At 48.0% G+C, this 15,362-nt stretch overlaps 1 protein-coding gene across 1 annotated transcript in view; it reads left to right on the forward strand.

Annotated features, from left to right (window-relative positions):
- PLB1 (phospholipase B1) overlaps window positions 1–15,362 on the forward strand; it is a 119,382-nt gene that overhangs the window by 39,565 nt on the left and 64,455 nt on the right. Inside the window, exons 11-15 of the mRNA XM_065928785.1 lie at window positions 421–525; window positions 1,559–1,615; window positions 6,648–6,719; window positions 7,517–7,591; window positions 9,828–9,891. Coding sequence (XP_065784857.1) covers window positions 421–525; window positions 1,559–1,615; window positions 6,648–6,719; window positions 7,517–7,591; window positions 9,828–9,891 — 373 coding nt within the window. The remainder of the gene's footprint in view (window positions 1–420; window positions 526–1,558; window positions 1,616–6,647; window positions 6,720–7,516; window positions 7,592–9,827; window positions 9,892–15,362) is intronic.

Here is a 15,362-nt window from a genome sequence, read left to right on the forward strand (position 1 = left end):
TAAGAAGAAATTTATACCTGTGAAGCTGTACGGCACTTAACTCACTCAGGAAGGGACAGTTTCTGACGGGGTCATAGCATATCCCTCCACAGAGCTCAGCCCTTGAAGAGAGCGTGGGGGCCCTAGCTATGTGCTAGGCAGCTGTATACTTTTTGAGCTCTCAGAGAATATATTTCAGGTCTAACTCTGCTATTACCTGATGCTAGCACTTCAGAGGAGAATGAAAACCCAATTTAGTCAATCATAGGGCCCCAAAATATGAGATGAGAGGAGCTTCCAAACAGCATACAAATCAGACCAGCATGGGTGGGTCATTCTGACTGGGGCAGGGGTGAGGGAATTGCTGGGAGCTCCTTGCTGGGAGGACAGGAGGGCGGGAGGACGGAGCAGGCTGAGCCTTGACAGTGCTCCTTTCTTCAGGAAATGTGGGAACGTCTCCTGGCCTCCAGCAAGTACAACGAGCAGGAGTCCTTCGCGGTCGTCTTCCAGCCTTTCTTCTACGAGAGAGCCCTGCCACCACCCTCAGTGAGTGAGGCCCGGCCCACACCATGCCCACCCCTGCCCTCTCCTCCACAGGAGCCCCAGCCCAGGACGTGCAATCTCAGGGGAAATGCTGCAGTTTTCTCTGATACTCTGGGGCCCATTTCCCCGTGGGACTGGCTAACCCGGTGAGGTGGGTTCCGAGAGGCAGAGCAGCCTGGAGGTAAAGATCATGGGCTTCACACAGACAGCTTCCAGCTCTGGAGTGGGCTGGCTGTGTGACCGTGGGCAAGTTGTCTGAGCTCTTTGTGCTTTGGTTTCTCACCTGGGGTGTGGGGGCCATTGTTGGTAGTCCCTCCTTTAGGGTGGATGAGTAAATACGTGTGAGGAACTTAGAACAGCGCCTGGTGTATGGAAGCCCTCCATATCTCTCAGCCATGGTGACTATTCAGGGTGGAATTTCCAGGCACCATGCCACACTCCTCTCTCTGCAGGCTCCTCCACACCCATCCTTACAAGGGAGGGTGATTCGAGTTGCTTCCTCACCCAGGTCACCGGACCAATGCCTCTCACCCCAGGAGGCCCGCAACCACAAGCGCTGTGGTGGGTCCAGGCAGGCTCAGCTCAGCAAGGTCTCTGACGCCTCTGGGGCTTTAGCACTGAGCATCTGGGGCAGTTTTCCCTCCAGGCTCTTGGTTTCTGTTTCCCAGAGTCACTGTGATGTTTAAATAATGGTTTAGAAAGAGGAGGAGGAGGAATATTAGCTCCTATCCCCCTCCTACTCAGACCACACCTGAATTGCTTCCGAGCCATCTGCTCCTTCTGCTGTTTAGGTCAGTGTGTACAACCCCACGATGATGAGTAGCAGCCAGGCGTGTAACCCGCCCCCCTACGCCCTCACCTCCCAGCCCTGACCCCAGACAGCAGTCCTCTAAGTTCCCACCATTCTTAATGGGGAAGCATGAAGGATCGAGGCACATCAGGGCCCCCCATCTCTGCCAGGAGAGCTTCGAGAGTATGTGGCTGGGCTATCCCATCCCTCGGGGCACACAGGGCTCTTCATCTGGTTCTCTTTCAGGGGGAGCGGCCATTCCAGGATCCCACCGCTCTCGGCTTGACTCTCTGGAACAGCATGGTGAGTGGCTAGGGGTCCTGGGGCTGCACTGATAAGCTGGGGTTTGTTCTGTGGAAGGAGGGGCAGGACTCTGCCGTCACACCTGGCCTGCCCATTTACTGCTGGAGGGGCTGCAGAAACCAGGAGGACTCCAGGATGATGATGATTCTGGGCCACCAGGGGTCCCTCCCACACCTAGTGATGGCCTAGCTGGGACCCCTGGGAGTTTCCCCTCCTCTTCCCAGAAGCTGGACTGTAGCCCTGACAGTGAGCAGGGCTCCCTGGAAAGCCTCAGTTCTGCTCTTCCTGGAGGCAGGGACACTTCCTGGAGTCTGTCTGGGAGGCTTCACTGGGAGTCATGCACTAGGGATCAGGCTCACGTAGCGAATGGGTCCCGGTTTCCCTCACTTCACACTTAAGGGCAGTCATGTGATTTCCAGTGCCCAGGATGGTGCCTGGGGTGAGCGTAGACTCTAGAGTGATAAAGACCTGGGTTCAAAACTCTCACAGGCTGTGTGAACCTAGGGTCTCAGCTCCCTTTCTGCAAAACCCCTGAGCCGACACGTGGTGAGCGTGTGGCTCCCTCCCTCCCGGCCCACGGCTATTACTCAGCACAGTGACCCTTCCTCCTCTGACTGGGACAGGCTTTCCCCAGACTCTGAAGTTTCCCCCAGGGCTGTCTGGGATTCGTCAGTGGATGGGATGTTCTGTCAAGACTCTGAGCCTCTCCAGGACACCAGACAGAGACCTGATTTTGCCATTTACTTTTTTCCCCATCCAAGCTGTCTTATTTTTAGAATTCCCAAGACAGAAACTTAGTTTTCTTCTTTCTTGAATTAGAAAATTTTTTCTCTCCGTCTCCTTGACTGGAGTGCTGTGCTGAGTCCATGAGCAGCTGCAGTTGGGTGTGTGGTAGCCGATGAGACAGGGAAGGCAGGGCTGGCCCAAGCAGCCCAGGTCCATGGAGTCACACCAGCTTTCAGAAGAGGCATTTGATTTCTCTGGATGAGGACTCTTGTTAGTGGGCCTGACCCCTGGGCGAGATATTCCCCCCGGAAATCCACTTTGTTGCTGATCTCCTGTGAAGGGCCAAGGAAAGGAGCCTGACCGGTCCTGCACAGGCTGCCGTCCCCCACCCTCTCTCTGGAGGAGGAGAGCTGATGCTTTAAGCTCAGCCAAACCTCTCTCCTCCCCAGGAGCCCAGAGAGGAATAGAAGGTCTCACTTTCCAGACCAGGGACTGGGACCTAGCTGGTGTCCCAGGGGCTTTGAGGTGGAGGCGGCTTTCCTAGGTGGGTAGTTAGCTGCCCACCCCAGACAGCAGCCATTTCCCAGCAAGAGGTCTCATGCTTCCTGGAACTGAGTCGCTAGGAGAGAATTGTGTCACCAGGAAGGCCTATACCCTTCTTCCTCGCGGGTGAAATGACAGGCTATCCCACTATCTCACTCCCAGAGCAAGCACAGCTGCCAGAACACACAGATAGATCCTGCAGGCCCAGGGTAATTTATGAGAAATCAGGGCGGTAACGGGTTTCAGGGAAGGGCACCGGGTGACGAGCCAGAAAACCTAGGTTCGGGTCCAGCTGTGCTTTTGGTTGTTTCTTGAGGTGCGTCATGTGGTCTTTCTGGGCCCCATTTTCTCTTCTGGCCAACCTCAGAGGGCCTTGGAAAATACAGGAGCATTTCCCCCTGGGTTCCCTCCTATGTCCTTCCAAGGACATGGGGCGACCACGAGTCTCCCTGCCTCCACGTCTGTGTGTCTCTGCCATGTTGGGCTCCTCTGAGACCACAGAGTTGTCAAAGCCACTTATGTCCATCATGCCCAGATTTGCAGACCCACAGAGGCCCGAGAGAGGGCCACCCTCTTGCTTGGGGAGCAGAGAGGCGCCAGCAGAATTGCTGTGACCACAGGGGCCCGGATTCTATCGCTTCTCTCCTCAGCCTCACCCCAGGACACAGCAGTGGGGCTGGCTGGGTGAACCACATAGTGTCTGGTCCCCTGACTGAGCTCGGGATGGCTGTGAGCTCTGAGAGTTGGTAAAGGAAAACCCCACACACCTAGCACCATCCCCGCCAAATGAACCAATCAGATGGAAGTTGAGCTTCCGACACAAAGCAGAGGAGGATTTGTGTTTGGGATGTAATACATTCCCAGGCCCTTCCTGCCTCCCCGGTAATTTCTGATAATTCTTATGCAACAGTAGCGTTGACGAGACCCACCTGTGGGGGTCAGTTGCCAGATCCAATGGCCAAGGACCCCCACCTTATGCCAAGCCCTATGCTAGTGTTAGAATCTCAGGGCAGAGCAAGAAGGCTGGGGAATGGCTCCCAGTGGAGTGGGAATCTCAAGAGCATGTCTAAGGTCATCCCCCTGCCCCTCCCACACTCCAGTTCATCTTGGGGGCAGGGAAGCCATGCACACGAGATGCAAGCAATGAAAGTACTGAAAGGAGACCAAGAGCAAAGACCCACATCAGGGTCCCCAGAGTATGTGTGCGTGTGTGCAGCGTGGAGTGGTGGATGGAGGGACACACGAGTGTCCTTTTGATGGAGCAAGTCATTTTCCATCCTGAGGATGGAGGGTCAGAGCAGGTGTAAAGGGAATTAATGGCAGCAGGAAGGATGTAGGTGATGGATAAAGAGACATTTAGGATAAGATTATTCATGCAAATGGGTTTATTGGGAAAAACCTATATGAATCTTCCTTTGGAGTCCTTAAAAAAAATTAGGCTCTGTGATATCCATTTGACTAAAATAATCGTGATGTGGTTTTCTCAATGTTTCTTTCCAGATTCTATCATTGGTTAAATTCTTGAAAGATTGGAGGAATCAGGTCAATTCGACATCAGGCCAACAAGCCAGGCCCACTAAACACTTCCTTTCAGAGCAGTCCTGACCTTATGGGTGGGACTCGCTTACTTAGAAGTGTCCACCATCAGAATAAAACTGAAAGGAGCTGAGGAGCCCTGTTTTTCCTCCAGCCCCTGAGCGAAAGGTTGCCACTCCTTTGCCAAAAGGTTAATTACACCCTTTTATCTGACCCGGTCCGTTTGGGTGACAAGCCAATCCCAAGAAGGGTAAAGTTCTTTCCTGTTCACTGGGCACAGATGCTGGGATAAGATACTGCTGAGGAGTCTAAAAGACTCTTGCAAGATGGCAGAGCCCATGACTGAACCAGATAAGGGGCCCGTCCCATAATCTACTGTCTCTTGTGTCCCTTATTGGGGTCCTTGGGAGGGGAAGGGAGTAGCAGGATGGGGTGCCTTAGGACCCCAGCCCCTGGGGGCAGCAGTGACGGCAGCAAGCATGAGGTTTCCAAATAGTAGAAGTGCGGGCAAGAGAAAATCTATGATCTCGCAAAGCCACTGCATTTTTCTCTTAAGTGTTTACAAATGTATGTATGTGTGTGTGTGCATTCTAAGTTGCTTCAGTCGTTTCTGACTCTCTGCGACCCTTTGGACTGTAGTCTGCCAGGTTCTCTGTCCGTGGGATTCTCTAGGCAAGAATACTGGAGTGGGTTGCCATACCCTCTTTTAGAGAATCTTGCCGACCCAGGAATCAAACCCATGTCTTTTACATCTACCTTCATTGGCAGGCAAGTTCTTTGCCACTCATGCCACCTGGGAAGTCCCTTACAAACGTATAATGAACATTTTAAAATAACAGAAGGAGCTTAAAATTTCTCCCCTTTGAATTCTCCAACTGCCTTCATTTTCTCATCTTTTCTCCAATGAGTTTCTCCGAGTGGATCTTCTGTTGCTCTCCCTGTGGATACACCACACACTTTTTGCTATGTCACTTTCTGCTATGTCGTTAGATAGGCTTCGGTTATCATTTGAGTAGCTGCCTCTATCAGCACTGATACCACTATCACTGTTCCTGAAATGCAGACACTCTCTCTAGTTGTTAGCGTGGGGCCGTGCTGCGCCCCATGCCCCTGCGCCTCTGTGTTCCAGGTAGAAACACGGGGCTTGGCAGGTGACCAAGGGTTTCATTCATTCCCTGCTGGTTTACACCATGTATTTGCCTTTCCTTCCTATTCCTATTCTCCTCTCAGAGGGAAACATAATCAGGGAGCCAGGCAGCAGCAGGGCAGCAAGGACAGGGGACAGGAAGTCAAGCAGAATAAATAACTGGCTGCTGGAAGGTCAGGAAGCCGGTAACTGCATGAGAGTGATTCGATTGGATCTGGACACCCAGGTCCTCGTGTCAGTCCAGTCTCTCTGGTGTTCAGTTTCACTGTCATAACAGTGGGCTGGGAATCGGCAGTTCCTCTCCTGCAATGGAACTCAAGTTCTTGTTCAGTCGCTCAGTGATGTCTGACTCTGGGACCTCATGGACTGCAGCATGCCAGGTTTTCCTGTCCTTCACTATCTCCCTGAGTTTGCTCAGATTCATGTCCACTGAGTTGATGATTCCATCCAACCATCTCATCCTCTGTCACCCCCTTCTCCTCTTTCCCTCACTCTTTCCCAGCATCAGGGTCTTTTCTGATAAGTCAGCTCTTTGCATCTGGTGACCAAAGTATTGGAGCTTCAGCATCAGTCCTTCCGATGAGTATTCAGGGTTGATTTCCTTTAGGATTGAATGGTTTGATCTCCTTGCTGTTGAAGGGACTCTCAAGAGTCTTCTCTAGCATCACAGTTTGAAATCATTGATTCTTTGGTGCTCTGCCTTCTTTATGGCTCAACTCTCACATCCATACGTGACTACTGGAAAAACCATAGCTTTGACTAGATGTGTTCAGTTCTCTCTGGTGTTCAGTTTCTCTGTAATAGGAGCAGGGGCTGGGCATTGGTGGTTCCTCTTTTGCACTGGAATTCAACTTGAGCCGGCATCAGAATCCCTGGAGGACTTGATAAAACACAGGGAGCTGGGCCCCACCCCAGGGCTGGGGGCCGGGAATTGACATTTCTAATGTGTTCCCAGCTGATGCTGCCCATCCAGGGTCATACTCTGAGAAACACAGGGTGAATGAGCCTCTCTCAGTGGTACCCTAGGATGCTGCCACCTGTGTAAGACTTTGCTGTTCTAAATATTACCTTCTATTCCAGATGCAACCAGCAGGACAGAAAGATGAACCATTCAGTGCAAAAGAGAGAAGGCCTCTGAAATGTCCCTCCCAGGTAGGCAAGGACTGGAGGGGACGGAGGTGGGGGCAGGGGGAATCTCCTACTGAGTTGGGAAGAATGGTGGGGTCACAAAGAAGTGGGCTTTGCTGTGAAAGTGGGTCTTACCTGGATGAGACATTAGTTCCATTAGAGTCATGGGTCTGTCCTTCTGGGCCTGAGCATAACTAAGGTTTATACCTGTGGGTCAGAAGAACTGTTTTAATAGAACTCAGGCCCCTTCCATACCTATGCAGGGCATAGGAACAAAGCCTCAGCTTACCTGGCCCCAAATGCCAAGAAGGGTGTCTTAAATATGTGCCTAGTATATAGTAGGTGTAGAATTAATGTTGATGAATAAATTAATTTTAAAAATGACAACATAAATGAGTAGAATTCCTCTTATCACGTAATGCTGGTCAAATTTTTGGCTTTCTTGATGAATTGGTAAGTTTTTTTGTTACTGGGCTGTAAGAACTATGCAATTCATCCTATTTTTCTCTTGGCCTTGGCTCTCAGGAAACTTTAAGTTCTCTTTTCATGCAAATATACCTACTGCGCCTTGTGGCATGAACCTCAGGTAGAGAGCAAGAGATGCTGACTGTGGCAAATGGGAAATTTCAAAGTGTTAATGAACTCCTGCAGGGAACTAGTGGGCAGTACAGAGAAGAAAAGCCAGAGAATGGTTTTCTCATCATTTAAAGAATGGTATGAATGTTTCAAATTGGCCAAAGGCATTGCTGGATGATAAAACCTGATGATTCAAGGATATGGATTCCTGGATCATGGTTACAATACATTATCTTTCTCTGCAGGAGAATCCCTATCTGTTCACCTACAGGAACAGCAACTATCTGCCCAGGATGCTAAAGCCCCAGGTGAAGACTGAGGTACGGAGAGGTGTTCTATGATTGACAAACATGCAGATGAACCAGGGGCAGCCACTTGATGAGTCTTCGGAAGCTTCCAAGGGTTTCTTTATGTCCTGGACCCCCGGGGGCAGGCTGGAGAGGATGAAGGAACACGTGTGTGGGTGTCCACTAGGTGCTTGAACAAGGCTACCCTCCAACTCCATCTTTAGAATGATCTTGGCAACCAACGTCCCATGGCTTCACTGGGTATGCTGGGGGCTCAGTGCTGCCTGCTCCCTGTCTATTTTGACGTGAGGCAAGAATCTTTGTATATGATTGTGCTCAGTCATGTCTGACTCTTTGCGACCCTATGGACAATAGGCCACCAGGCTGCTCTGTCCATGGGACTTCCTAGGCAAGAATACAGGAGTGAGCTGCCATTTCCTCCTCCAGGGGATTTTCCCAATCCAGGGACTGAACCCACGTCTCTTATGTCTCATGCATTGGCAGGCAGGCCCTTTACCCCTAGCACCACCTGGGAAGCCCTAAAAATCTTCAGGCCCTCCTCAAATCTCTGACAAGTCCTTTTAAATTCATCCCAGCCCTTAATCTGAAGAGAAAGTCAAGACAAGACAGAGAAACAGGGTGAAATCTGAAAGCAGTCAACGTGGAAGTCCTCAGCCGTCCGCTGAGGACCCCTTAGGGGCCGCCTCACACTCACTCGCGTCTTCCTTATGACTTATCTCATGAGTCTTTTTCTAATACTTCCTGTCGAGATTAGATAGGGCACTCCACTGTCCTTTGAGGACACAAGAAACACTTGAAGGTTGTCATCCTTCTCCTCGGAGGACCAGGGACCAATGTGGGTTGAGATGAATTCAGTCCTAGGACCACCCCTGCCTCCCTACTGGATAAAAGAGGCTGCAGTTTGCTCTGGGTGGTGAAGACAAAGCGGATGGACAGGGCCTGCATCGCAAAACCTGAGAGAGAACAGTGTGAAAGGCTTGATTTATCAACTCATCCCACACGTTCTCACTAACATCACAGCAAAAAGGATACATCTAAGAGGCAATACGGCTCAGCAAGTGGGCTCTGGGCTCAAATCTAGGCTCTTCCTATCACTGGCTCTGTGTCAGCAGGCAAAGTACTTAACATCTCCGTGCCTTGGTTTTTCAAATCTGGGAAATGATGAGAGTCATCATCCTACCTCATAGAAGTATTAAATGGTAATAATTTATAAAGTATAATGCACATTTAACAGTATCTACCGGGCCACGAGTTTTATGTAAGAGGGAGCAACACAGCCCTTCAGGATACACTTACTGAATACCAGTTGTGTATCACTAGGATGCAGGCTCCGTGAGGGCAGGGGCTCAGGGCAGGGATCTCGTCACTGTTAGATGAGAAACTAAATGAGTGGGTGGATGGAGACCAGGCATAGGAGATGAAAATACAAATAGTCTAGCGGGGTCGGCCAGCAGAGGCGACACAATGTACCAAGTGAGGCGGGGTTTCCATGGGTATTCTGAGAACACAGCTCAGGGCACATGACCGACAGGAGGGAGTCAAGAAGGCTCCCCCAAGGGTTCCCAGGACCTCAGCCTTGGGGGTGACTAAGGTGCAGCCAGGTGGGTGGGAGGGAGGGGGGCAGGGAGAGGGAAGAGGAAAGAAAGAGCAGAGGTAGGTGTTTGGGCAGAGACACGGAGGGGACAGAGAGCTAGGCGGATGGTTCGGAACGTCAAGGGCCTCCTAGGCCATGTCAAGGACGATGGACTTTATGCTGCTGTTAGGACAGAGGAGGAACATGCTTATTTAACCAACAAGCATTTACTGGGCTTCTACTACACAGTGTTATAGGCTCCGGAAACACAATAATCAAAACAGACAAAAATTCCTGCTTTCACTGAGAATTTGGGCAAAGGAGTGATTTTTATGTTGAGAGAAAAAGGGTCCTCTGAATGGATTCAGAAAGCTAAGGAGGAAGCCCACAGGCCAACAGCAACGATGATGAAGAATACAGCCATATTTTAGAAAGAAGTGATGAAGCCTGAAATTAGGCTGAGGGCTGAGGGACTAGAGAAGAGGGGCAGGCCTGGGAGCAGCTGGAAGGGGTTTCGTGGACACTCGGTGTGAGTGTTGAAAGAGAGGGACAGCTCCTAAAAGATGCCCAGGGTTTTGTATTAAGTGGTATCTCCCCAGTAGAGGCACATTTCTCACCCAGTTTCTTATGTGGCAAGAACCATTTCTTATTATTTCTCCACGTGTCTCCTTTCAGGTGAGAGATGGAGTGGAAATCAGGTGCTCTGACAAGGATCCCTCTGACACGGTTCCCACCTCAGGTACACAGCTTAAGTCCAGTGGTTTGTAAGCTCATGTGAGGTCTAAACCCATCACAGTAAGAGCAGCCTTAGGATGTCAACTCCCACAGTCTGAGATATACCTGAGAGGTTTACAAGGCCATCCAGCTCTATGTGTATACTTGTAAGCTCATGCCTGTATTTGATTATTCTTTAACAAAAATGTGATAACATTATCAGAAAGCATTTATTGAGCATTAACTGTGTGCTAGGCTATGCTCGCAAAAGGCCCAGTGTCGGGTGAGTGAGCTGATGTCATTGTCCCCGCTGGGAAGCCTCGATGAGGCAGAATTGTTCTGTGAAAAGCAGAACCACCTTTAAGCAGGAAGCAAAAAGTCCACACTCTGAGTAGAGCCGTATCAGGGTGTACTCAAACACCACACAGCACAGGAAAGCAGTCTTACGCACGTGCCATTTTCACTACTTCTTGGTATTTTCAAAATAACTGTTGCTGGGTAATGAAAGTGAGACTCACGGAACGTTCTAGGCAGAGACCTGCCCTAAGAGGGGCTGCCTAAGGGCTGAACCTTTTCCTCCAAATGAGTCAGCCTGGGGGTGATAGCTGTGTGCACAGGACCGTGGAAGGTCCCAGGTAGGGGGGATATGGTGGCCCACATGACTCAGAACCTCAGCCTAGGAGCATCTCTGCAACCGTGCAGTGGGTTCGCGTGCGTCCTGGGGAGTGACTCGTGTGTTCATTGATTCGTTCCCTTGTTCACTCATCTATTAGATGATTGTTGAATGCCTCCTACGTGCCTTCCAGGATAGAAAGCAAAGTTTGGAGATGTCACCGTATGCAAATCTTTGTGGTCAGGTTGTCTCCTTTTGATGAGTGTTAGTAGAACAAATACGTGTCAGCTTGCCCTTCATGCCTGTCTTAGCTCTACACACTCTAATCAAGCCAAGTGACTGGCAAGTAAGTTAAAAATCTTCTCATGGAACACTTCAGTATGTAACTGGCTCTTGACTAAGTTGCAGAAGAATGGAATAGGTGATAAAAGTCTTACACACACAGCGTCTTTATGCTTTTTCCCCATATTAGTGACAACCTCTTCCTGTTGGTTAGTTTGCTAGCAGAAATTTAGTAACAGAAACAAATTATTAGCTTAATATGTAGGCACTCCAGTAGCAAAAGCTCAAAGTTGTATGTGTGTGTATATTACATATGTATGTATGTGTCTATACATGTATGTATACGTATGTATACACACGTGTCTATACATATGTGTATATACATATGTGTGTTTGTACAAGGAGAGGGGGGGTGGTGTTTGTTTTAATAACCATATTCTCTACAGTGAAATGATATCTATCCTCTTTTAATCTTATCATTCTAAAAGGATGGTCTGTAAAGATTTTGCAATCTGTCCAGATTATGTTCCTATCACAACAGTGATTAAGCAAGCAATTCATTAGAACATATCTGGACATCTGAAAGCCAAGTGAAACAGGAACCTCTCCTTTATCCCCTGACCCTGGAGATGGTCCTGTTTATTGGCACTTGAAGATGTAAGTACAAGAAATCTCGAGACCTTGAGATATGAGATGCTCTGGTGATAGTTGTTTGGATAAGCGGATGGATAGATACAGGCATCCTTGATCTAACCAAGTAGGCCTGGGAACAAAACACCGGCACTGGCCACCTACGGGGCAGTACTCATGGGCTAATGCTGGGTTGGCCCCTCTGAGTACCCCCCCTAAAATGCGTCATTTTGAAAAATGGCCACAGCTAACAGGACACAAATGAAAAACACATTTCATTACTGCACTTGATATCTGATTGGACATTTTAATCATACTTGTGGCTGTTAGGGCAGGAGAAAGACTTAGCATTGGGTCACGCTATTATCACCCTTGATAATTGTCACATTTTTGGTGAGGTCATTCACCCTTCTGGAGACTCATGTTTACAATTTCTAATTGAGATGAAGGCATCTGATACGTACTTACAAGAGCAGATCATCTATCTTTACATCGCCAGTGACTCAGCACATGGTGGGAGCCTGATAAATGCTTGTTGAACTTATCTTTATTGCAGAGCATTTCGACTTCAGCAAATCAAAAATTCCCAGGATTGAAAAAGATCCTAAAAACCCATTGCACCAAAGTGCCTTCCATTAAGACAATTTTTCACTGAGACTATCTTATCAAAAAACTGTTTTACCTTCAGAGTTATTTTCAAAAACCTTTGTAGTCCCCTTTTCTAATGTCTCTCTCAAACCAATCCACCAATACACCCAGCTAATGAACAAGTGGTAATTTCAAAATAAGATACTGCCTTCATCAACAGGCCACAGCCCCTGGCCGCCCGGGTGCCTCACATCACTCCATCCGGAGCCCGTAGGTGATGAACCTTTTCCGCTGATCTGTGGGGTTTGGGATGAGATATGTAGAGTTGATGTAAATAATTTTTATTGCCAGTTGCTCTTTGGTAGCATGAATAAGTGAATGCATGTGTGCACGCTTCTAGTTTTTTCCTTCTGGTCAGTGGACTGTGGCTTGTGTTCATGCTCAGTAATGTCTGACTCTTCGCGCCCCTATGGTTTTCAGTGCACACACAAAATGTATTGAGGGCTACCTCCTGTGGGCTTTATAACTTCATAAGTACTTACATCATTTTGTATTACTTCATGGCCCTGTCCACAAGATCACTGGGATAAGTTAAAAAAAAAAAAATACAATGGGTCTTGAGGATGACTTAAGGTTTTCCCAGTGAGAAAAGGAATAGCATTTTGTAAACAGAATACTGGCAATAAGGAGCCAGAGAGGGCACTGGCTGTCTATTGAAGCTGACTATCTTGAAGTCAAGCTGCTAATTCCATGCAAAGGGGGGAAATTCATAGCATTTGAAAACAGAACAAAGTTAATTCTATGCCTCTGTCACCAATAGTATAAATTAGAACAACTCATTTCTAAGTCCCTGATGTCATTTATTTAAAATGAGTGATTCCAACGCTGATATTGAAAATGCCCAGGTTACAGCACTGTGTCCACCAGGGGCTTCGCTTCATTGTGAGTCAGTGGTGAGCTGTCCAGTGTACATACTATCCAGTGTATATCCTGAAGCTGTTTTTAGAGTCACCACATGCTCCTGAGTCTCGGGATCTAACTAGTCTGTGACTAGGAAGTCATGATGCCCCACAAGGAATAACAACCTGCCTGTCCCCTGGTGGCACAGAGGTTAAAGCATCTGCCTGCAATGCGGGAGACCTGGGTTTGATTCCTGGGTCGGGAAGACTCCCTGGAGAAGGAAATGGCAACCCACTCCAGTATTCTTGCCTGGAAAATCCCATGGACAGAGGAACCTGGAGGCTACAGTCCATAGGGTAGCAAAGAGTCGGACACGACTGAGCGACTTCACTTTGTCCCCTTGGCAGGACCCACCTACTGAACAAGTTCAAACTCACCCCAAGACACTTGGATGAATGTATTTCCCTTCCCTGCAGTTTCTATCATTTAGAGCTTTGAGAGCTGTAAAGTCTCTGATACAGAGCCTCTTCCTTAGTCTTTAATTCAGCTGAACACATTTCTTGAGCTCCTATGTGCCAGTCACATTTTTTTTCATATAAACTCATGCCAAAGCACTTCAAAGACAGAAACACAGACTAAACTGGGCCAGCAGTTTACCACCACTGCAAAAGTCCTTATTTAAGTCCCTAAAACCTGAGAGCAAAGGGTTGGGCAGCTCTAGCTGACAATTGAGAGAAAGTTGTTTTTTCAGATTATGGCCCCAGGTAGTTTAAGAACTCCCAAGTGTCAAAGCTTTTCCCTGCCATTCCTTTTTGTGTCCAGTGGGCAGTTTCCCCATTCTGTACTCTAGTCAACCATTTTCTGGTAATTCGTGATCCTTTATCATAGTTTAGATGGCCTACTGATAAGAGGCCCCTTCTGTAAAAATTTTGATGAGTTAAGGATATGTTTATCAACTTCTTTTGAGGTGATGGACAATCTGTACCAGATAATGTTTAGGCTAATCAGCCCACACAAATTTAATCTTATCTCTGAAGAGTTCTCTCCCGAAGGAGAGCAATTGCTAAAGTGCTTTGCTGTGGTTCCAGGCTGTGTCTTTATGATATATGATGATATTAACAAAACTCAAATCGAGGTTTCTGGAATAACAAACCAATGAAATGTGTGTGGGGTTCTATTTTAATAAGATCCCAGATGAGTCAAACTTCTTCCATCTCTATTTGGTTCTTTTGGTTTATTATCTCTTGCAGGTCATTTCTTACAGAGTGACCAACAGGAAGCCACCCCTTCCAATATACATATCAAGCTGTATACATGTATGTACACACATATGTGGACATACATGAGCACACATGTATGTGCGTGTTTCCTTTCTGCCTGCTACATTTGAGGCAGAAACGGCCAGCTTCAGCCACCCCTTTAGAATACTGTAATGTACTTTCAAAGCAAACCTCTCATCCCCTCCACATTTTACCAGCCCCAAAGATTTCCCCTAACCTTTGCACACTAGTTAGTGTTCCCAGAATTCACTGTATTACACATTATGGCAACAAGAATACGGTGATTGGCCATCATCATCAGAAGCTAAAATAAACCCTCTAGAGTTGAGGAGAGGAGGTCTTATTTTTCATTTTGTTGCCTTTTTTACCCAGAGCCTGATTTCTTTGAGAAGAGGTCATTTCAGAGTTCTCAGGCTCAGCCCCGTGGATGTGTGCTAATGTCTGCAGCTGGCTTTGTGATTTGATATTGTTCTTCTAACCACAGAGCCTTGGGCCCACCCCAGACCTACTAAATCAGAAACTCTGAGGGTGAGGACCAGCCATCTGTGTTTTAACAAGCTCTTCAGATGATTCTGATGCATGCTCAAATTTGAAGACCACTAATCTCTATATTTTGCATACACACATTCACAGCTATGCATGTTTTAGTTTGCATGCTGTCATAGGAAAGAAGCAGGGACTTTTACTTTTCCAATGAGAGCAAATTCTCAGTGGGAGCAACAGTTCCCCATAGGCGGACAGCATAGAAATCGGGTAGACAAGATGTCTCCATGGAGGGAGCAAGACGTGGAGATTGCTTTGAACATTGTTTCTGCTGTGTGTGACACAGCTTCCCATGCAGATGTGATCATACCACATGCTGATGAGTGAAGTAGACTCTAGGTAGTCAGGTGGTGTCGAAAGCATCTTTTTCTCTGTGTTTCACCGCCCTCATCATAGAGTGACTTGGTAAAGAAGGGCTGTTGAGAGAACCTCCTGGAAGATAGATTTTAGTTTATTTATCTTAAGCAGTGGCTCACTGAAATGAAAGGCTTCTTTCCCTGTTGGAGTAGTGGGCCACTCCCTGGTATAAATGCTACATTAGACTTCTTCCAAGGCTGAAAGGTAATTGACCAGTTAGTGCAACATCACCCAGCTAGAGACCATGGTAGGCACATCTGAGGAAAGATGGAGCTGTGTCAAAGTCGGGGTGACTATGGGAGG

The sequence above is a fragment of the Muntiacus reevesi genome, chromosome 3, assembly GCF_963930625.1.
Source record: "Muntiacus reevesi chromosome 3, mMunRee1.1, whole genome shotgun sequence".
Taxonomy (NCBI): Eukaryota; Metazoa; Chordata; class Mammalia; order Artiodactyla; family Cervidae; genus Muntiacus; species Muntiacus reevesi.